The sequence below is a fragment of the Siphateles boraxobius genome, unplaced genomic scaffold (genome assembly GCF_051911475.1).
Source record: "Siphateles boraxobius isolate OS27281-9 unplaced genomic scaffold, OSU_SipBor_1 41, whole genome shotgun sequence".
NCBI classification, from domain to species: Eukaryota; Metazoa; Chordata; class Actinopteri; order Cypriniformes; family Leuciscidae; genus Siphateles; species Siphateles boraxobius.
Window position 1 is genome coordinate 31250052 of NW_027509042.1, and position 22350 is coordinate 31272401.

The 22350-nt window shown below is 42.3% G+C and overlaps 1 protein-coding gene across 1 annotated transcript in view; it reads right to left on the reverse strand.

The window, feature by feature from the left end:
• Window positions 1-22350, reverse strand: part of gga1 (golgi-associated, gamma adaptin ear containing, ARF binding protein 1) — a 51392-nt gene that overhangs the window by 11611 nt on the left and 17431 nt on the right. Inside the window, exons 4-12 of the mRNA XM_077199074.1 lie at window positions 10814-10912; window positions 8987-9110; window positions 8635-8735; window positions 8329-8409; window positions 6132-6269; window positions 5897-5978; window positions 5676-5786; window positions 4584-4721; window positions 108-169 (exon numbers count right to left, since the gene is read on the reverse strand). Of these exons, the coding sequence (XP_077055189.1) occupies window positions 108-169; window positions 4584-4721; window positions 5676-5786; window positions 5897-5978; window positions 6132-6269; window positions 8329-8409; window positions 8635-8735; window positions 8987-9110; window positions 10814-10912 (936 nt within the window). The remainder of the gene's footprint in view (window positions 1-107; window positions 170-4583; window positions 4722-5675; window positions 5787-5896; window positions 5979-6131; window positions 6270-8328; window positions 8410-8634; window positions 8736-8986; window positions 9111-10813; window positions 10913-22350) is intronic.

Here is a 22350-nt window from a genome sequence, read left to right on the forward strand (position 1 = left end):
ATGTAATAATACCTGCAGGTAAGATAAATAATTCCATACTGTTTGTGTACGGTCTTACAACAACAATTTGAAAACAAATCTTGATAAATTAGTCAACTCATGCCCACCTGAAAAGTATTCCATGTCATAGCATCTCCATATTGGGAAGGTGAATTGACTTCAGTCAAGCCTGAAACAAGAGTTACAAACATGAGCATGTTATGCCACACATGGTCTTGTCACTGCACTTACTGTTTACTGTGCAAAGTTTCTGCTGAATTAGCTTTCTACGTAAAATCAGTTTACACAGGGTATACAGAAATCATGGAATTAAATTCAATACCTTTTAAGACCTTTTTTAAAAGATGTATTTGTAACATCAACTCTTATAACTGTATTCAAACCATAGGTCTTTGAGGTACACTTCTCATGACAAACACCTGACTGGTCAGACAGTTTACCTGTGATAACCATGGAGTGCTTGACTTTATGCACCAGAGCAGAGTGTCATTAGGGGTGTGCACGAATATTCGATCTGTAATTATTATTCGAAAAAATAAAATACTATTCGAATTTTACTATGTTGCTTTGCTGGCCGTAAATGCAGTGAATCTATGATAAATCCCGAGCATTAACTTGCAGTTATAATTAAATGCACTGGGTGGCGCTGTGGAGTGTGTTGATTGCATTTGATCACATAATGTTGTCGTCTGCCTCGCGAGGTTTGGAATTACTTGGATGAAAATGATCTTACAAAATGGAATTACTTTTAATCAAATTAATTAATGATATCGAGTTATTATAATATGACCATCACAATGAGAAATCACCTGAAATCCAAATAGCAGTCGAATGAGGAAAGACAGCTGTCCACCACTGCATTCACGACAGGCAAACCCCGCTGTACCCGAGTGAGCGAGATGATAACTTAACTGATAGCAAAATGATTGAGACATATGCTTCCTTTAAGTTTCATCAAGGAAAACAGGTTCAATAACAGAAAACGCAAATTGCTGTTAGAAACTTCGTTATCTGTCACTGTGTCCCTGCAATGTCTGTCAGCGGCAGTGCGTTTTCTACTCGAGCATGTGGATTCTGATTTCCATTACACGAGAGTAGATGTTAAAACTTCATGCTGATTTGTACTCGGCTTTCGCCAAGATAAGCACCAACTAAGACGTAGCTTTACAGTAACCTATGCTTCTCCATCCATTTATACTTCTTTCCAAATGGTGATGTGAATCTCCTTCTGTCTGGTGTTAATAGCTGCAGTGTATTTGCACAAACAATGGCTGCAACCACAGTGCGGTCCCCTCATGACAACCTTCTGGATTGAGCAGAGTAGGGGACATCTCTAGGGTCTTCAAGTGGGCACCTTCCATCCTCAGTGTTTCGTCGACTAGCCCACGACACCTCAAGAGGGCTCGACAGTGACTCTGGCGTCCCAGAGTCACCCCCCTCCGTCCCCCACTCAACTCAGCCCAGCTTACTGACCTTTACATCCCTCCTGCTGCAGAGGTTGCTCATTCTTCGTAGTTCACATGTGACCTAACCACAATCTCTCACAACCTCACCACAACCCGACCATACGCGCCAACCCGTTTGACTAAGGCTGTCGAGCCCCACTGCGGACGTTAAAGCGGTCAGTGGCAACGGTTCTGTATGGCATACTACCGCAAAAACACAATATCTGTCCAAACACCAATCCTCATTCACGCAAAATACACAGGAACGTAATAACTGTAATTACTATGCAAACTATACAAATAAACCAACAGACTCTTCAAATTTTCAAGAATTTTTCGCAACCATAGCATGGCGGCCTGTACACAGCCAGCCAGACTCTTTCAGTCTCAACCACAGCCAGTTGCTGCTCCTCTCTGGTGCTTCAGATAAGTTCTTTACTGTGCGACGCAACTATTGGCCACTGAATCCGACGTCTCTGAGGAACCGGGTTGTGGAGTGTGCCACAAATCGTGACAACCCACTTCCACAGGATAAACCCGGACTCTCCATCCTCGCTGTTCTTTTTCAGTGGCCAGATGAGCATACCGCAGTTTCTTCCTCTCATATGCCTCATCTACAGCATCCTCCCATGGCACTGTTAACTCTATCAGTTGAACAATGCGTGCTGATCCAGATGGTCTGAGGTTAGTGGTGGCAATCTCAGATGGAAAAATAAGCCGTTGATCAAGATCAGCCAGCATTTTCCAGTCCCTAGCAGCTTCCAGTTGTCCTGAGCGAGAATGGGTTTTAATACCTTTTCTTGGTTAAAGCCAAACATCGGAGTACTTGGTCATGACGCCAAGTAAACCGACCTTGGCTAAGAGCCACCTTACATCCTGTCAAAATGTGCCTTAATGTGGCAGGTGATGAACACAAAGGACAAGAGGGATCCTCTCCTACCCAGAGGTTTAGGTTCTGTGGTGATGGGAGAACATCATATGTTGACCTGATAAGGAAACTGATCCTACTCTCTTCCATTGACCAATGGTCTTGCCAGCCCATTTTGCGTTGTTCCATACTCTCCCAATCTCATCCACTCTCCCTGCTTGGCCTTGGAAATGGCCTTTATACACCTCATCCTCTCCTCCTGCTTTCACACCTTGTTGACTACGAGCTTCCTCCTTTGAGCTGGGGCTGCCTTGTGCCATTTAGGAGGAGCTAAACTGAGCCCAAAACCCCCTCTTCCATGCTGTACCTGTCCCACGATATCACCAATTTGAAGGTCAGCCTTTGCCTCTTCCACAGATTTCTTTGCTGACCACTTTCTACCAGTTTTTAACACAAGTGCTGCCTTCCTTACACATTTGTCGCGTGACTCTACTAAGGTAATTTCCAGTCTGACCTTGGTGCACTTAAACTCCTCGGTTAAAGCAGAGACTGGAAGCTGCAATATTCCTTTACTATAAAGTCCCACTCTGCTGAGGCAGCGTGGAACTCCCAACCATTTCCTTATATATCAACTTATTAATGCTTCCAACTTATACACTGTTGTCAAAGAAACCTCGTACACAGTCAGTGGCCACAGCAACCTCGGATACTATTATTTTTCTCAACATGAAAGTAAAACATTATAAACAAGATAAATATTATGCTGACTCGAGTGTATACCTGCGTTCTGTACGATAAGTGGCGTGGTCTGTTTCATTCGCGTTTTTTACGTTCGCACTGCTTATGCTTAAATGCTTTTGTTCTTTATATTTTTTGATTACACATAATGTTTAACGTTTTCAACTAAAAGAAAACCTTAAGATGTATCGTAAGCTTGTTGTGTATATTCAGGGGTTAAAGTGGGCCGGAACGATCCAGAACTGTGTTCCGGCACCTCAGATAAATTAATAAATAAATAGATTCATTAATCTCAACGAATCTCACTGGTCCCGAGATGGGGCCACTTTATCCGTGTATTTTCTGGAATCTCTGTGTGAAAGGGAACTCAAACACTGAGTCAACTCAGCAACAGGAGCCTCTTGTACCAAAGAAACACGCGAAAAAAGAGAGAGACTGACAAACGCCCAGCAACACGTGCCTCCATTCCACAAAGCAGGTTTCGATAACACAAGCATTTACAAATGCTACACAATATGAAAAGGATTAGTTTTTTTAGTTTTATACAAGTTATATTTTACTTTTAAGATGGCAATATTTACAATAATTTATTTTGTTTACAAAAGAACTATTTTCTACATTTTTAGGAAACTTTCTTTTTGCATTAAAACTTAATCACATTTTTATAATACGTTTTTATTTCAGGCATTGTATGCTTTGTTTGATTCAATTGTTTGAAATATTAAATAAGTAAGCATTAAAAGCTATCTGTGTGTTTCCTTATTTTAGAATCACAAAGATAGGATTATGCATTCTTTCATTAAAAAAAAAAAACCGTGAACATATTTACAGTATAAGCCTTGCCAGTGACACATGAGAAAGAATTTTTTTTGAATAATCGTTCAATAATCGTAATCGAGGTAACTTGTTCGATTAATCACGATTATGATTTTAGCCAAAATCGTCCAGCCCTAACCCAGCCCTAAGTCTACTTAGGTCTGACGCAGAAGTATAAATCAGCCTGAACTCAGTCAGTGAGCTTGTGCTGAACAAAGATCGTTTTGAGAGGGTTTCGTCTCTGGAGTGACTCTTCTGCAAATCTCTAATTGGCCACAGTGTTCATGCACTTAACAGACTGTGCTAAACAGTGCAAAACACATTGTAATTAGTAACCTTGGATGCAATGGGAGTAAATATACATATAATACTGTAATCGACACTTCACTTTAAATTGGGGCAGCTGTACCAGTGATTATTTTTCTGAGAAATTGATCAGCCCTAATGTGTATTTTTTCTAAACATTTCTTAAAGCATTTCATAACACTGACAATAAAAAAAATTCTTAAAAGAAAACCACTGAATCCAGGACAGGTCATTTTGACATTTTTATGCATTCATTTAATATTTTTTTTGCTGGATCATGCATTTTAGGGTTCAGTCCACCTACTTTTCACGCAATCCTTTATATGCCTTAATTCACAATCCATATAATATCAACAGAATACATGGCATAGTATATCAACAGAATACAAATGTCGTCAAAGATGTCTCACCCAGGGACATGAGCTCATCATCCAGAAGGCTGAAGCCCAGCTCCTGTGAAGATGGTGTCTGAGAGGGAAATTCAGAGAAAGACTGAGCTGAAAGGGATGTGTCCAGTCCTGTCAGGTCCAACAAAGCGGTACTGCTGCCTATGAACACCAAGAGTATCCAATCACACTTTAGAAAAAACCTATGAAATTATGCCCACATTAGTGCCGATTTTCAAGCTGCTTTGAATTGTTACAATATCAGTAGTAAATGTTAATGAAAAAGGTTCATCCAGCACACTTCTCACAGCTCTAGGACTTTCGTGAAAACAGATTATACTTTCGCATTTTTGTAGCCCCTACCACAGACAGTCGGATCAACCGAGTGTTATTAACAGAACATTTGGTTAAGCATTATAGTAAAAATGGAACACTATGGCAAGAGCTTTCTTATCTGTACGGTACAGCATTTTGCTTTGGGGGGTTGGGCAGAACTGACAGAATGACAGTTTCTTTCAGTTTTTTTCCCTTCAGTTTGGCATAAAACAGTGTGTTCGCAGCCATCCAGTTTGAAATGTTGACTACAAACACTGAGGTTTTTCAGATTTTCGTGGCAGCGTTCTCTCCATATTTACCATTCTTTGCAGCCTTTAGCCACTGCCTATAACACACTGGACCTATCAATGGAAACCGAAAGTTGCCCGCTCCCATAAACCTTTACTCTTTGAATTCTTGCACCAGTGAACAAAACAAGTTGACACTATTATGACAAAAGTTTACTAACAAGTATTTCCTACTAAAGAAAGGCAGTATTTGAATCTAGTCAAGCGTATACATAGCAGACTGATGGGAGTGGCCTTGGACGGCAACATACCAGTGCCGTGTTGCTTTTCTACATATTTGGCAAACAGGAAGACAACAGCCTTTTTTCTTTGTTTTCTCTAGTCAGGTAACACAGATTCCAAAACAATATTTTGCCTTTCTACTGCATAGGCAGCCAAGTTTTATTGAAAGCCAATTTTGCCAGCCGTGAAGTACCCCCTCAACAATCCTTTATGATTATTTCTATGAGGCTTAACATTTTTAGACATCACTGAGCTGGTGTCATTGCTGTACCTGGGAGTCTGGCTGTATTGACAGTGTCTCCATTCACCTCTTCCCCTTTCACTAGCTGCCTGTACAGATTGATCACCTGTGTTAAGCTGTCATTCGCCTGTAAGATCTCAGCTGCAGACAAACACATAAACAAAGACAGTGTCAGAAATGTACCCTATTCATCAACTCATAGGCTCTATTTGTGAAATTGTTGATTTTGCCCTTGGACCTGTATGCCTCACCGAGAGCTTCATCGTTGTCCTCAGTATCACTGGCCAGTCTGAACAGAGTGGGTCTCATTTTCTCACAGCGTTGGTACAGATCCTATAACGACACAACAAAGACCATACAGAATTAAAAAAAATACAGATAAAAAAAAAATGTCTTCGCTGCTCTGATAAGTGACAGTAGTTCTGAGTCCACCACTGCAATTTAAGGGGTGTGACAGGCTGTTTTGCCGACATGTGTGTTACTGACCTTAATGAGCTCCTCATTGCTTTGTGAGCTGCTCTCTTTGCTGTAATCTCCCAGTAGTTGTGAAAGAAGCCCAACACTCTCCTTTACTTCCTGAATAGCATTCACCCTTTTCGACACCTTCTCCATACGCTTCTGATCCTGAAAACACACTGTATGCATTACACAGCAGATCCTCAGAGCTCATGCAAAAGCTCACAAAATAGGTACTGTGCAATAAAAAAAGCAGCAACTACAGACACTCTTTCAACATTAAAAAATAAATCCAATGGTCAAAAGTATACTTCCGTTTTTTTAATGCATATTCTAGGGTATGCGTAAAGTGCGCGTGACTCAATTTCATCATCAGCCTAGTGTGCGCAGTCAGATGTCTAAACGTGCATACTCTGTACGCTCATCTAATCATATGTGTCTTGAGTTTTTTTTTTACACTAATTAGTTAGTTCACAAGGTAGCAACACTGCCCAGGCCTATTGTTTCGTAGTCAAAAAAGAAACCGATAAGACAGAAGAACAACAAACTACTGGAGATATTGTCGAATGCTTAAGTGAGGGGATTGAATGATACCTACAACTCTAGTTTAAAGAAAACAAAGACATTTTTATCATTGATAACTTCCGGAGAGAAATAGCCTAGACACTGAGCGTAGACTGACTGAAACTTTCTTGTGCGCATTGGTCAAGCGCATCAAAACTTAAGTATACATTGAGCTTTAATCTATTACAATCTTTCAAGAAAGTGATTTTATAAAAAAAAATTCAAGAACAAAAAGGACACGCTTAAATGTATGACAATTATTGTCATAATTTATTAACAATGATAATTCATTATTTTGAGTTAATTGGCAGTAGCAGTAAGTAACCAAAACAAGCAACTACAACCCCCCCAATATTTATACCATGGTTAATGGAAACATAAATCAGGCTATTAATTAATTACATGTAGACATGTGCCGGTATTCGGTAATGTGATAAATCGCGGTAATGAATATGCACAATATTGTTATCGCGGGCACTTCAAAATACAGTGAAAAATAATAGATCCGAATTTAGATTTTTAGAACGCACATTAGCTTATTTTCCATCAACTGCTTAAAAAAACACTGCGTATATGCTGCGCACTCTGATGTAAAACAATCCCCACATGTATAAGCAGCATAATAGTCTAATGTAAACAATCCTCACATGGAGAAGAAACATGGCGGAAGGAGGAACGCTGCCGATGATTTTAGCCCCCTTCTAAAAAACAGGGCTGCCAAAACTCACGCAATCGACACTTTCCACACACTCTCACGCCACACATCCATTTTTTCAAGCAGAGAAAAATTGGGGAGCAAAGAGGACACTGACATCGACAGACTAGACAGAGCAGGTTACCTTTGATATGAAAAAAATTAGTAACATTAGTAACATCTGTTACTTTTTAGTTAAAGATACAGTACAATTTACCGAAAGGTATATATGCCTCATACATAATATCGATCAATCAGTATTTTTCAACCACGGAAAGAGGTCAATAAAACTGCAGGAGAACAATTTTGTCACAGAATGTTACATTTACCTCAGGAAAGCCATTTAATGACCAGCACTTTAGTTGACTAGAAAAAATAGCTATAGAGAGGAGTATTTTGCTAAATATGTGCACTATTTATTATATTTTTACTTGTGTCATTACATAATTGTTATTATAATGAAAACCGCATTATATTTAATTTGTTATTTTTAACCTTTAATAATACAAGCTGATAGGGCTCTCTGTATGTTTACAGCATTATGTGAGATATATTTTTTCTTGAGAAAAATGAACATGTAGGCTATCTACTGTAGCTTACCTAATATTTATCCAAATGAGTCAATATTGAATCAAGATTGAAATCAAATCAAGAATTAAACTGAAATCGTGAAAATGGTGTTAAGCAATAATACAAACAGTAGCCTACCAGTCATTGTAGCATGTAAACATTGTAACATGTTGTCACTAAAGTTTCTGTTAAAATTCTGTTAAAATTCTGTTTTGACAATCACAATTACACCAATTGTGATGCAAGTTTCTTTTTTTACATCCCCCCAATCCATCCGTCTCTTTTGTGCAATTAAAATATCGTGATAATACCATACACCGTGATAAAAGCTCAATCAATTAATCACAGCATGAAAATTTGATACCGGCACATGCCTAATACAAATACACATCTGCTCACCTCCTGAACCATTTCTTTGATGAGTTTGTTTGCTGCCCGCAGGTCCTCAGGGTGAGAGCTATTCAGAAGACGGGACAACATCTATTGAATCGGAGGAAGAAAGTACAGGACAGAAAAAAAAAAACATTAAGAGAAAATACACCTGAACTTATCTTAAAATACTTCACTGGCTTATAGTTTAAAACATCTTAGCAATAGTTTTTTGCATGTCACATATGTCAGGTTGAACTCCTGAATCCTACTTAGGTTTCAATCACAGTAGAACATGAATCATCAATTTAAACTGCATTAGTGCATCTCAACTACCTTTGATTTCTCCTCATCCTCAAAGATGGCGTTCTTGGGCCTAGGAGGTGGAGGAGGACAGGGCTTGTCATCAGGAAGATCTGGATCCTGCTTAATAATACCTGGAAAGAGATGCAGATCAGTTACATAAACAATGTAGCCTATGTATTAACAACCACAACATCAACACTGCGAGTCCCACAAGAGAGCGTTATTGTTTTACACATATACACGTTCCCTTACCGTTACTTTTAACAGCACTCATGAAACTACAAATGTCAATATGTCCATTGAACATACAAATATCAGCTGTGAGACATAGCTAAATATGTACGTCAATTATGAGAAATCAGGACCCTGCACATCAGGTTACCTTGTTTCTTAAGCATCTGATAAGCATCCGAAATCTTTGTCTCTTCTGGTAAACTCACAGTCCAGCTGTACATCATTTCTAAAACTTTTTTCTTCACTGGTTCTGGGGCTCGAGAACCAAGATACTGTAACAGAAATAGGGTACAGGGACAGTTATTGACAAATGCTTTAGGGGCGATTGTTTGTATGTACAATCCAACAAGTTAGCATAAATGATTAGTTATGTTAATTAGAATCACATTTAAGAAATATTCTGCATTTGTGACAGATTGTAGCTGCATTGTCTCTTTTTTTCTCCTTTAGGATAGGTCCTACAAGACGCTGTTGGTGATTGGACCAAAAAAGAGATCCGGACTATAAATTTCCCAGAATTCCTCTGGAGGGAGCTCACTAGTGCCTTATTTATTTTGTAGGCCAAAAGGCCTCCACTTTTTCCCCTGTTTATTGGATAGATAAGGAGGTAGGTTATGTCATTGTATGTTTGTTTCTTTTATTTTGATTCATAGTGGTTTTCTTGTGGGGAAGTTAGATTCTGTTTGTTTATTGTTTTAGGCATTAGCTCACCCCAGAAGTTTTTTGCTTCCAAACTGTTTGGTTATTGTTTCTTTGTTTGTTTTGTTTAAGAAATTGAGTTGTTAATATCATGAATGTAAATATCACGAGTAAATGCAAATAATTTGTTTGGCATTTATGTTACACCCTGATCTAGACCAGGGACCGTAAAACATCAGACATATCACCCTCTTGCTCTAGTGCTTTCTCTTTGGATTTCATGTTTTTCCAGTTCTTTGAGTTCCTCATGCAATATATTTAGGTTTGAACAAATAAGGATGTACAATAAATGCATACATTTGTCATCGTTGGACGTAGTGATGTATGCCGATTAGGGGGGGAAACAACTCTCTCACAAATTACCTGGGGTTTGTATCACAAATCCAGTGTAGGTGGCTTGTCAGGTAATCTTAACATTAGTTTACACCACCTCTGGATTTTATGTACTAAAAATGTGGGTCAGCTTTTAAAAAAAAAAATGTAATTACTTTTAATTCAGTTTTACATCTGTTATGCGAAATAACTTATTCGGGTCAGTACTAAAAAACAACATGCAATTTTTATGATCCCTCTTATTTTGTTAAAATGATTAACATTTTACAGATCCTTCAAGGTGTATGTAAACTTACAACTGCACATAAACATTTTTAATTGAGAAGCAGCACAAGTTATCGTTGTGGACCTATATTAATACACATACTCATTATAAGGTGCTATCCTTGCCATTAATGCTTGGATAATGTCTCCCTCTCCTTGATTAAAAATAATGGATAGTGCAGTTGGCTGCGATATACTTAAACCTACTAATATCCGTTGCCATGATTTTTGTAATGACTTACTGTAATAGAATCTGTAATAGAAACCTGGCTATTACAGGTTGTATTATATTTTAATACTGCGATACTGACAAGCCAGAGGTGGAGGAATGCAAGCAACCGTGATATTCGTGTTTTCTTCTTTTCATGTTTTACACTTCGTCCATGTGTTAATATTGTAACCTTTATTTTTGCTTGTTTTTTGGCACCAAAAATGAAAAATGTATAGGCCAAATAACTTTAGCTGTCAAATTACAGAACTGCTTAATACAGATTGTTTATAAGTGCTGTTGTCCATGCTCAGATTCCATCTCGCAGTGGTTAAGGATTCACAGCGTTATGCATTAGTGAAGAAACAAAATGAACAAAGTTAAATGTTATATTTTTTTGTGTGATTACACTAACATTCTTTGCGTGAATTCAAACTATGCAACATTGCTCATTTGAGAGATCAAACAAACCTTAGGGGAAACCACTTTGATGAGCTCGTTTAGGAAACGGAACTTCCCCACCTCATTGTGGAACCTTTTCCCACAGTTCTTCACACAGGTTTCTAGAACCTTAGGACACAAACACACAATGACAAACATTTAAATAATTTCTAATAGAATAATAATGTAGATAGATTATCTCTCAATATCAGCTGTATGATTCATTCAGAACATTTACACCCTGAATCAATGAAACTGTCAACAAAACTCTCAGTAAGATTTGAATTATGACAAATTTGTAGATGAGCCGATGATGTGATGCTCCCGCCTGTTGAAAATGTAAGAACATTTATGAATTAATAATTCATAATGTGAACAAAATTCTTTGCCTTTTACCTTGAAAACCATGTAGCAAAGTTCAGGGAAGAAGGAGGCGGGAACGGCAAACATTCAAAGACTTTATTTAAAATAAAACAAAACACAACATAAAATCAGGCCTGTTCCTCTCTCGATCATAAATGTCGTCGCTCCTCCTCTATGCTCCTGCTCATCCGTGAGAGATGCGAGACCGGTACGTCTCACAGGTGTCGCTCAATAACACTCACGCCACAGGCCTCGCGCCGTTCTCTCACGTCCCTCGGCATCGCCCTGTTCGCCACATACCCCCATCGCCCCTCGCAGGCCGGGGGGTACCCACGAGACTGCGCTCTACTCTCCCCCCCTCCCGGCGGTGATCCCTGGGGGTTATGGACCGACGAGCCGAGGGAAACGGAGACCGAAGCATGAGGAGCCACAGATCCGATAGAGGGAAGAGAGAAAAAAACAAAAAAAAAACCTTGGTCCGGTTCTCACAACGCGCTGCCATCTGGTCCCCCACCAGCTGGGCGATCTCCTCCGGGGTGCCTGGCGGTGGCACTGGGTAGCTGTCGGTGGACGTCTCGACACTCCTCCACCGCCCGGTGGATGGCGATGGCTCGTTGGGCTCTTCGGGCAGACGGCAGGATTCCCCCGCTCCCTGCTCCTCCCCTTCAAACGGCGGAGGGTAGCAGGCTCCAGCCCACGGTGAGCGGCGGCGGCGACGACTCCGCTCCCTCCCGGACGGCAGGCACCCCTCCAACACCCAGGCGGCTGTCAGCGAGCTCGACCGTCCCCCGGCAACTCACTCCAGCGCACCGCCTCGAGCTTCCATGGCTGCGAGTCCCCCACTCCCTGCTCCTCCCCTACACTGGTGGACGACAGCAGGCTTCGGCCCACGGCAAGCGGCGGCGACTCGCGCATCAATGATCGATGGCACCGCGGATTCCCCACAGCGGCGAGGACTCTCTGACAGCGTGTTCCTCCCTCTTCCCAGGTTTCGGCACTAGTGTAGCAAAGTTCAGGGAAGAAGGAGGCGGGAACCGGCGAACATTCAAAGACTTGATTTAAAATAAAACAAACAAAACCAAAAAGAACCGCCAGCAGCCCCTCGCGGACGACTGCTGCTAACCAAAATAAACATAAAAGGAACCTCCAGCAGCCCCAGTGGACGACTGCTGGCTACCCAAAATAAAACAAAGCACAACATAAAATCAGGCCTGTTCCTCTCTCGATCATCAATGTCGTTGCTCCTTTATGCTTCCGCTCCTCCGTGAGAGATGCGAGACCGGTGCGTCTCACAGGTGTTGCTCATTAATACTCACGCCACTGGCCTCGCACCATTCTCTCACATCCCTCGGGCTCGCCCTGTTCGCCACAAACCATTTTTTAAAACATTCTGATAATAATGATTAAGATGTATTAAAAATGTAAATAACAAATACATTGTTGTTTTTAGGCCATGCCAGCTTCTAGCGAGAAACATTTATGGTAAAACTATATCATGTCACTTCGTATTGCTTAGCAAATACGCAGTGGGGAAACTCCTTTTCCTCAAAATATTGCAGCAATAATTTAAAACGCAGTGCAGCTTGTACAGCAAAACACAGCAGAGCGTCTAGCTCGCTCATTGGTTGTGTTGCGGCAACTGCACATCCAATGACGAGTGCCGCAGACGCACAAACCAATCAACTTGCTGCGGAGTACGTCAGAGCGCGCCTAAATGGGCGTGGCCTCAACCTATAAATATCACTATTTCGGCCAATATATCAGATTTACTCAACTTCAGCAACACTACACACGTCCCTGATTCCTTACGAAGCTATTCGCCGTCCAACAAGCCAAAATAAGCTGGAGTAAGCCGTGTAACAGCAGACAGCGTTTTCAACTTACCCGGAAGCACTCCTCTTCTGTCGCTGCTCTCCTGTGGCCATCCGGCGAGACATCACTATATCCTTTACTGCTGCTGTGGTGCTCGCACTCAGCCTTTGTAAAAGAGCAATTTCCTACAGGCGTTGTTTCAAATGCCTTTGACTTCATGCACCTCATGCGGAATTGATCATCACGAGGATGACAGGCACGCGGAGTGCGCCAGATGCCTGGGCCCTATCCACGCGGAAGCTGCACTCTCCTCTGTCCTCACTGCAAGGTCCTTCCCATCGCAACGCTGCAGAGTTGGGTAGCTCTTTTCCGAGATGGTGACATTGGCTTTTTCATTCTTCCTTTCCCGGCGCTACTTCAGCCGCGGAAAAAGAAGCGCCACAGCCAACGACAACCCGAACCGAAGGAGTTTAGCGAGCAGACGCCGGCTGCGTGGTTCACTTTCTCCTTCTCAACTCACTCAGGCGGACTCAAGACACACAGCCTTTTCGCAGTACTGTGAAGCTAGCGTAGCGAATACCAGAACGAATTCGGACGCCAAGATGCTGCGCATCCTCACTGCGGCCGTTGCAGACCTCGGTCTTGACTGGACTTCGCCCGAGGATCCTCCGAGGAGTCGTTTGGATGGATGGTTTCTGCCAGGGTGCCAGCAGGCCACCCGCCACAGACCAGCACCTTTCTTCCCTGAGGTTCTTGACGAACTCACTAAGTCATTGTGCGCTCCATATTCGACCCGCACAAGCTCGTCCACTTCCACCACGCTCTCCTCTGTTGATGCACGGCAGAAAAGGGATATGAGAAGTTGCCGCCGAAGACATCTGTGTCCGCCCACCGCTGCTAGCTGGAGATCGAGGGCAGTGCACCCTTCTAGGCCCTGCCGAAGTACTTCAGCCCTCGCTGGACGCGCTTTCGCTGCTTCCGCTCAGGCCGCGTCGCCTTTGTACACCATGGTGGTGCTTCACGTGTTTCAGGCCAAACTTCTCCAAACGATGGACGAGTCTGGCCCGAAACCCTGAGACGTTCCGTGACCTGCGTAGTGCCACAGACCTAGCGCTGCGTGCAACTAAGGCTACCGCCCAGGCCATCGGCAGAGGTATGGCTAACCTTGTCGTGCGCGAGCGCCACCTCTGGTTAAACCTCACGGACATCAAGGAGGCAGATAGAATGGCGTTCCTAGACTCCCCTATCTCCAGCACCGGCCTCTTTGGACTGGTGGTGAAGGGGTTTTCCGAGAGCTTCACGGAGGCACAGAATTCTTCGGAAGCAATGAAGCACTTCTTGCCGAAACACTACAGCTCTGCCTCAAGCCGTCAGAAGAGCACTCCACCCTCGCAGTCGGCGAAACCAGGGCCTCAGGCGGCTGATAACGGAAGCCGCTCTAGGTCTGCTAAACGCAACCCGGCGCCAGGGCCCCCAACCCCACATTGCATTGGACCCCGGGCCGCCGAAGCCTTCCTAGCCGGGGGGGAGAAGAGAGAGGGTCTGTGTCTCGCACTAGCCGGACCGCCCTCAAAAAGAGTTTGTCAAAAACTCACAGCTCCCTGTCCAAAATGTAATATTTTTGGGCACAGTTATCGACTCCGTTACAATGCTTACACCAGCGCCCGCCCCTCAGGAAGTTTCAGAGGCTCCTCAGTCTCATGGCCGCCGCATCGTCAGTACTCCAACTGGGGTTACTGCATATGCGCCCCCTTCAGCACTGGCTAAAGCGCCGTGTTCCAGCCCATGCATGAAAACAGGCCACATGCACATCATGGTAAACCAGCACAGTGTGAAAGCCCTGGTCCCTTGGAAAGCCCAGAACTGGTACCAGTCGGGTGTGATTATGGGTGTGGCCCCCAGGAGGAAAGTAATTTTCACAGACGCCTCCAATCAAGGTTGGGGAGCGCTGTACGAGGGCAGGCCTGCCTCAGGCTTCTGGCTGAACCCGGAGAAGAGCTTACAGATCAACTGCCTAGAAATGATAGCAGTTTGGTTAGCCTAGAATATTTTTCTGCCAGACCACAAGGATCACCATGTCTTGGTCCGCATGGACAACATGTCAGAGGTGTCCTATATAAATCGCCAGGGCGGCCTCAGATCGGGCACCTTGTATGCCATGGCTAAAGAGCTCCTCCTTTGGGCGGATTCAAACCTGCGCTCCCTGAGAGCTGCACATGTTCCAGGAGTCCTAATAGTTGGGGGCCTTAAGCACATTTCTCTCGCAAATTCATCTAAAAGCGCCAAATTTGGCACAGATGTATCGCAGGTCATACCGAAATGATTTAGCTAGGGCACCAGAGCCAGCGACCCTCAGAGCCAAGATGGCAGCCAAATCCAATATGGCCACTGCCCGCAAAGAATTCCGGCTATAACTTTTGAACCACATGAGTTACAAATACAAACTTGATATGTTTTTCAGCTTAATTGATCATGGGAAACACATAGGAATGTTTATATTTATGAGCCAGTATATCTGGACCCCTTGATCCTCCAATTCCAATATGGCCGCTGTCCAAAAAAGCAGTTTGGGCTGCAGTATGGGGCCTTACACCCCATTGTTAGCGCAAATTCATCTACAAGCACAAAATTTGGCACATATGCAGCTGAGGGCATGCTGAAATGATTTAGCCAGGGGGCCCGAGCCAATGGTCCCTGAGACCAAGATGGCGGCCAAATCCAATATGGCCGCCGTCTGAAAGGGATTTGCCTATAGCTTTTGAGCCAGATGAGATACAAATACAAACTTGATGTCCATTTTTGTATATGGGAAACACCTAAAAATATTGATATTTCTGATTGGGTTTATGTGGACCCTCAAAGTCCCCAAATCCAATCTGGCTACTGTCCGAAAAAGGTTTTTTTTTTTTTTTTTTACAACTTTTGAACCAAATGAAAACTTAATGTCTATTTAACTTTTTTACCATGACAAACACATGGGAATGCTTACATTTGTGATTGCCTATGTTTATACCCAACATTTGCATTGACAAGAAAGCAACTACCTGATCATTCATACGTTCCAAATATTCCCACCAATTTTCTAATTGATAATGTAGGGAAGGCATATATGCGGGAGAGTCACAATTCCAGCATAGATTTGGGCAATACTGAGCAAATATTGATAATACTAGTTTATAATTCTAATTTAGAATACTATATTTCCTTTTTTAGCTACAATCAAATAGGTTAGATTGAAAGAAGGTAGAAAATCGACATAAGTTTATGTATTTTTCTCCTGTGACCATGACATCCTTCAGGACAAAGTGAAGTGCCACTTGCAAACCATTTCCATAATGTGACGCATTTCTGTGGAAAATTGTTGCAAGAGCAAGTTGATTTTGATTTAAGATAACAAAGACAAAGCATTTTTTAGGGATGCGTATTTAGGGATATGCCAAGATTACAATTCTTGCCGATGCAATAGACCGATAAAATTTTCTTTGTTATGGCCAATAATCAAAAAACGATAAAAATCTAAATTAATTTACACTTTATAATAAGGTTCTGTTTGTTAACATTAGTTAACTACATTACATTAAATACCAATGAAAAATACTTCTAAAAAATTTATTAAATAATTTATTAATCTTTTGTTTGTTAATTTCAACATTTACTAATACATTAATACAATCAAAAGTTGTATCTGTTAATATACAGCTAACATGAACTAATAATAAACTAGCACTAACTAATGGGACAATATTGTAAAGTGTTACTCAAAATTCTATAGTGATTTAAAATAATACACTAACAAATTATCAATAACACTAAAACCTAAAATAATTTAAATGCTACAAGTGAATTTATGCAATACATAAGGTACAGTATGAAAAATGGCTATTAATTTTTGAGATTTTCTAAAGATTTCATTGTCCACTGTTTCAGATCCATATTGGTTGGAGTAAAAGAAACTTGCTGAAAATAAATAATAGTAACGTTATGCCTTCATGATTTTGGCGTTCATATTAAACAAACTTAAGTATAACAAATTATTAAATTCTAAAATGCATTCTTTGGATGGACATTCTCTTAGAGGCGTATGGTTTGTCGGCTATAGGAACATTCAATTAAAGATTAAAATTTTAAGATTAAGATCATTTAATGTCATTCGATATCTACCGATAAATCAGCTGACAATCGATATGGTGCATCCTTCATTTTTTTTATTTCATTATACAGGTGCTGGGCATAAAATTAGAATATCATCAAAAAGTTGATTTATTTCAGTAATTCCATTCAAAACGTGAAATTTGGATATTATATTCATTCATTACACACAGACTGATATATTTCAAATGTTCATTTAATTTAATTGTGATTAAAACGGACAACTAATGAAAATCCCAAATTCAGTATCTCCGAAAATTAGAATATTACTTAGGACCAATACAAAAAAAAGGACTTTTTGAAATGTTGGCCAACTGAAAAGTATGAACATGAAAAGTATGAGCATGTACAGCCCTCAATACTTAGTCGGGGCTCCTTTGGCCTGAATTACTGCAGCAATGCGGCGTTGCATGGAGTCGATCAGTCTGTGGCACTGCTCAGGTGTTATGAGAGCCCAGGTTGCTCTGATAGTGGCCTTCAGCTCTTCTGCATTGTTGGGTCTGGCGTATCGCATCTTCCTTTTCACAATACCCCATAGATTTTCTATAGGGTTAAGGTCAGGCGGGTTTGCTGGCCAATTAAGAACAGGGAGATCATGGTCTTTAAACCAGGTACTGGTAGCTTTGGCGCTGTGTGCAGGTGCCAAGTCCAGTTGAAAAATGAAATCTGAATCTCCATAAAGTTGGTCAGCAGCAGGAAGCATGAAGTGCTCTAAAACATCCTGGTAGACGGCTGCGTTGCCCTTGGACCTCAGAAAACACATTGGACCAACACCAGCAGATGACATGGCACCCCAAACCATCACTGACTGTGGAAACTTTACACTGAACTTCAAGCAACGTGGATTCTGTGCCTCTCCTCTCTTACTCCAGACTCTGGGACCTTGATTTCGAAAGGAAATGCAAAATTTACTTTCATCAGAGAACATAACTTTTTACCACTCAGCAGCAGTCCAGTCCTTTTTGTCTTTAGCCCAGGCGAGACGCTTCTGACGCTGTGTCTTGTTCAAGAGTGGCTTGACACAAGGAATGCGACAGCTGAAACCCATGTCTTGCATACGTTTATGCGTCGTGGTTCTTTCTTTGTGAATCTCCCAGTTTTGTTTCACAATCCTCTCCAGGGTGCAGTTATCCCTATTGCTTGTACATTTTTTTCTACCACATCTTTTCTTTCCCTTCGTCTCTCTATTAATGTGCTTGGACACAGAGCTCTGTGAACAGCCAGCCTCTTTAGCAATGACCTTTTGTGTCTTGCCCTCCTTGTGCAAGATGTCAATGGTCGTCTTTTGGACAGCTGTCAAGTCAGCAGTCTTCCCCATGATTGTGTAGCCTACAGAACTAGACTGAGAGACCATTTAAAGGCCTTTGCAGAAGTTTTGAGTAGCTGATTAGAGTGTGGCACCAGGTGTCTTCAATATTGAACCTTTTCATAATATTCCAATTTTCTGAGATACTGATTTTGGGGTTTTCATTAGATGTCAGTTATAATCATCAAAATTAAAATGAATGAACACTTGACATATATCAGTCTGTGTGTAATGAATGAATATAATATCCAAATTTCACTTTTTGAGTGGAATTACAGAAATAAATGCACTTTTTTGATGATATTCTAATTATATGACCAGCACCTGTACACTAATGATTCATTCAATAACAATAAGACCAAGAACATACATTAAGAAAGTAAATGGGGTCCAAATTGCTTTAATGTTGATTTTAATGGCTTGTCAGGTAAACTCCTCCTTTCCACCAAGAAAGATGCTGTACTCTCCAACAGACCAGGATATGACATGTCTGCCCATCAGCCTTGTAATCATCCAGAAGCAGATCAGCCTTGTAATCATCCAGAAGCAGATACAAGTATAATCCTGCATCTTGCACATGCTGGGGCCAATGGCCATAAAAAGGCATTTGTCCAGACTGTCGACAGCGATGTTGTCATCCTTGCCATCCGCTTCTTCAACACACTTGGCCTCACAGAGCTCTGATCGGCTTTGCAGGTGGAAAAAACTATAGGGACATTTCTGCTCATGAAATCAGCAAGGATCTTGGTCCCCAGAAGTCACTGGCCTTATCACTCTTCCACGCTTTAACAGCCATGTGAAAAAGAGTGCATGGGCAGCTTGGGAGGCAACACCAGATCTCACAGAATCCCTGGTTAACCTCACCATGGAGCCTGAACAGATCAACAATGATGTCCATGTCCAAAGACTGGAGCGTATTGTCGTCATCATCTACAGCAAGAGCTGTGGTTCCAGCTGCGTAGATGAAGCTAGACATCACATTTTCAAGAATGGTACCAAGTATCTCGAGAACCTGCCTCCCACACAAGCTGCACTGATTCAGCACATCAAAAGAGCACTGCTGCAGGGCAGCTACTACTGGAATCAGGCAACCGCTGTCCAGCAAGATATCCCAGAGTTCAAAGTATGGGGATGGTATCGGGACTCTACGAGCACGACTTGGGAAACTTACTGGACTAATCTCGGAGACGACAGTAAAGCCTGCACCATTCTCCTCCACTGTGGCTGCAAGACAGCATGTAGAGGGCACTGTAAGTGCTGTAAAGCCGGAGTTCGTTGCACTTCTATATGTGCATGTGAGGTTGCAAACAATGATGGTGGAGATGATGAGAGATCCAGTGATTGAGAGTGATAGTGATAATTCATGTGAGAGACCATCAGAATTAACTGTAGTTTTTTTATGTTATTGCTGTTTTTTGTTATGCTAAACAAACCTTTAAGAGTTTTGGACAAATTGACTATATTATTCTTTTAACAATTTGACTTAATATAAATATTGCCTTGCAATAATAATTGTGTCTTATTCTTTCTTATATGATTACACTTTGAAATTTATTCACCTGTGGTACACTGAAAAGCATTTCACTTTTATAAAGAAATGAATCAACATTGAGAATAACCTTCAAAGTTGTGGTTAAAAAAAAGGATTTTCAACCACAGTCTTGAAAAGAATACAGGTTCGATACTTACACAAGCATAAAAATAAATATGCCACTGGACTTACTTTGGTCAATAAACATAAAATACACACCACATCCTCATTTGTAGCACATTTGGTTCAGAATTTGTAGCCAAAACCGTTTTTAGGACAGAGGCCATATTGAATTTAGGGAATTTGGGGGGTCCTGATATACCCAATCATAAATGTAAGTATTCCTATGGGTTTCCCATGGTCAAAAAAGGTAAAATAGACATCAAGTTGTGCCAACAATGGGGTGTAAGGCCCCATACTACAGCCCAAACTGCTTTTTGGGACAGCAGCCATATTGGAATTGGAGGATCAAGGGGTCCAGATATACTGGGTCATAAATATAAACATTTCTATTTGTTTACCATGATCAATTAAGCTGAAAAACATTAAAAAGTTTGTATTTGTAACTCATGTGGTTCAAAAGTTATAGCCGGAACCCTTTTCAGGCAGCGGCCATATTGGATTTGCCCGCCATCTTGGCTCTGAGGGTCGCTGGCTCCGGAGCCCTAGCTAAATCATTTCGGTATGACCTGAGCTACATCTGTGCCAAATTTGGTGCTTTTAGATGAATTTGCGCAAAATGACCCATTTATGTGCTAAAGGCCCCCAACTATGAATGTGGGCGAGTGGTCTCTCAACTCACAGACGGTTTTGTCTGATATGGATTGTGTTCGGCCTCCGTGTTCAATCTCTTGGCCTCAGAGAACAACGCTCACTGTGCAACGTTCTTTTCGAAGGACAGGGACGCTCTGGCCCACCCATGGCCCGCTGTATGCGTTTCCCCCGGTCTCTATGATCCCTCAGGTCATCAGACGGATCAGGGAGAGCGGATGCTCAGTCCTCCTAGTGGCCCCCCTCTGGAAAACCCAAGTGTGGTTTCCGGAGCTGGCACAGATGACGGACACTGTCCCCTGGCCAGTGCCAATGAGGAGGGACCTCCTCTCACAGGCGAACGGGACGATCTGGCACACACTGAACGGGTATCCGGGGTCCTCCCAGAAAGGGTCTTAAATACCATCACTGAGGCTTGAGCGCCGTCTACGAGACGCTTTTATGCTCTAAAGTGGTCAGTATTCACTGGCTGGTGTTCAGCCAGACGTTTTGAGCCCCAATCGTGTGAAGTTTCGGTGGTACTCTCCTTCTTACAAGAAGTTTTTGGATGCGGGTCGCTCTCCATCCATTCTCAAAGTATACGTGGCAGCCATAGCAGCCCACCGTGCTCCTGTGGCTGGCCGGTCATTGGGGAGAAACAACCTTATTGTTTGTTTTCTTAAAGGTGCCAGGAGGTTAAACCCTCCCAGGCCTCCTACTATACCGGCGTGGGATCTTTCCACGGTTCTTGGTGCCCTGAAGGGCCCCCCGTTTGAACCACTACAGTCGGTTGATCTTAAGCCTCTTTTGCTGAAGACTGCTCTGCTGCTGGCTTTGGCATCAGTCAAGCGAGTGGGGGATTTACAGGCGCTCTCTGTGAGCCCCTCCTGCCTGGAGTTTGGGATAAATGACTCTAGAGTCATTCTCAAGCCAAGGGATGGTTACGTACCTAAGGTGCTCTCAACTCCGTTCAGAGCTCAGGTTATTACTTTATTAGCACTTCCGCCCTCAGAGAATGATGGGGAGTCTAATCTACTTTGTCCTGTTAGGGCTCTAAAAATATTCTTAGAGCGTTCTGCGCGGTTTAGGTTTAGTCAGAACAGCTTTTTGTTTGCTTCGGTGGCCGCACCAAAGGGGTTCCGGTCACGAAGCAGAGGTTATCCAGATGGATAGTGGACGCCATCTCGCTGGCATACGCCTCTGTGGGCCAGGATTGTTCCATAGGCGCCAAAGCCCATTCCACGAGGGGCATGGCCTCCTCTTGGGCTTGGTCCAGTGGTGTTCCAATTCAAGACATTTGTGCGGCGGCCGGCTGGTCCTCGCCGTCCATGTTTGTCAGATTTTATAATCTAGAGGTACCGTTCCTGCAGGCCAGGGTCCTCTCTGTATGATATTTGACCCGACAGTGTCTGGTTTTTATCTGTCTAGCATGTTACTGTCCATAAGTACAAGTTGTTCTAGGACTATTATGAGCCCAGTTTATTCATACGCCCGACTCTGTCTGGTTAGTGTACTATGCTGGGAAAAAGCTTATTGGCTTGTTCTGTTGAGCCTCGGGTTTCCCTAGGCTCCAGTTTATTCAGCCAGTTGCTAATGTGTGGCGTTTTATATTGCGTCCCTACTGCGTATTTGCTACGCAATACGAAGTGACCATTC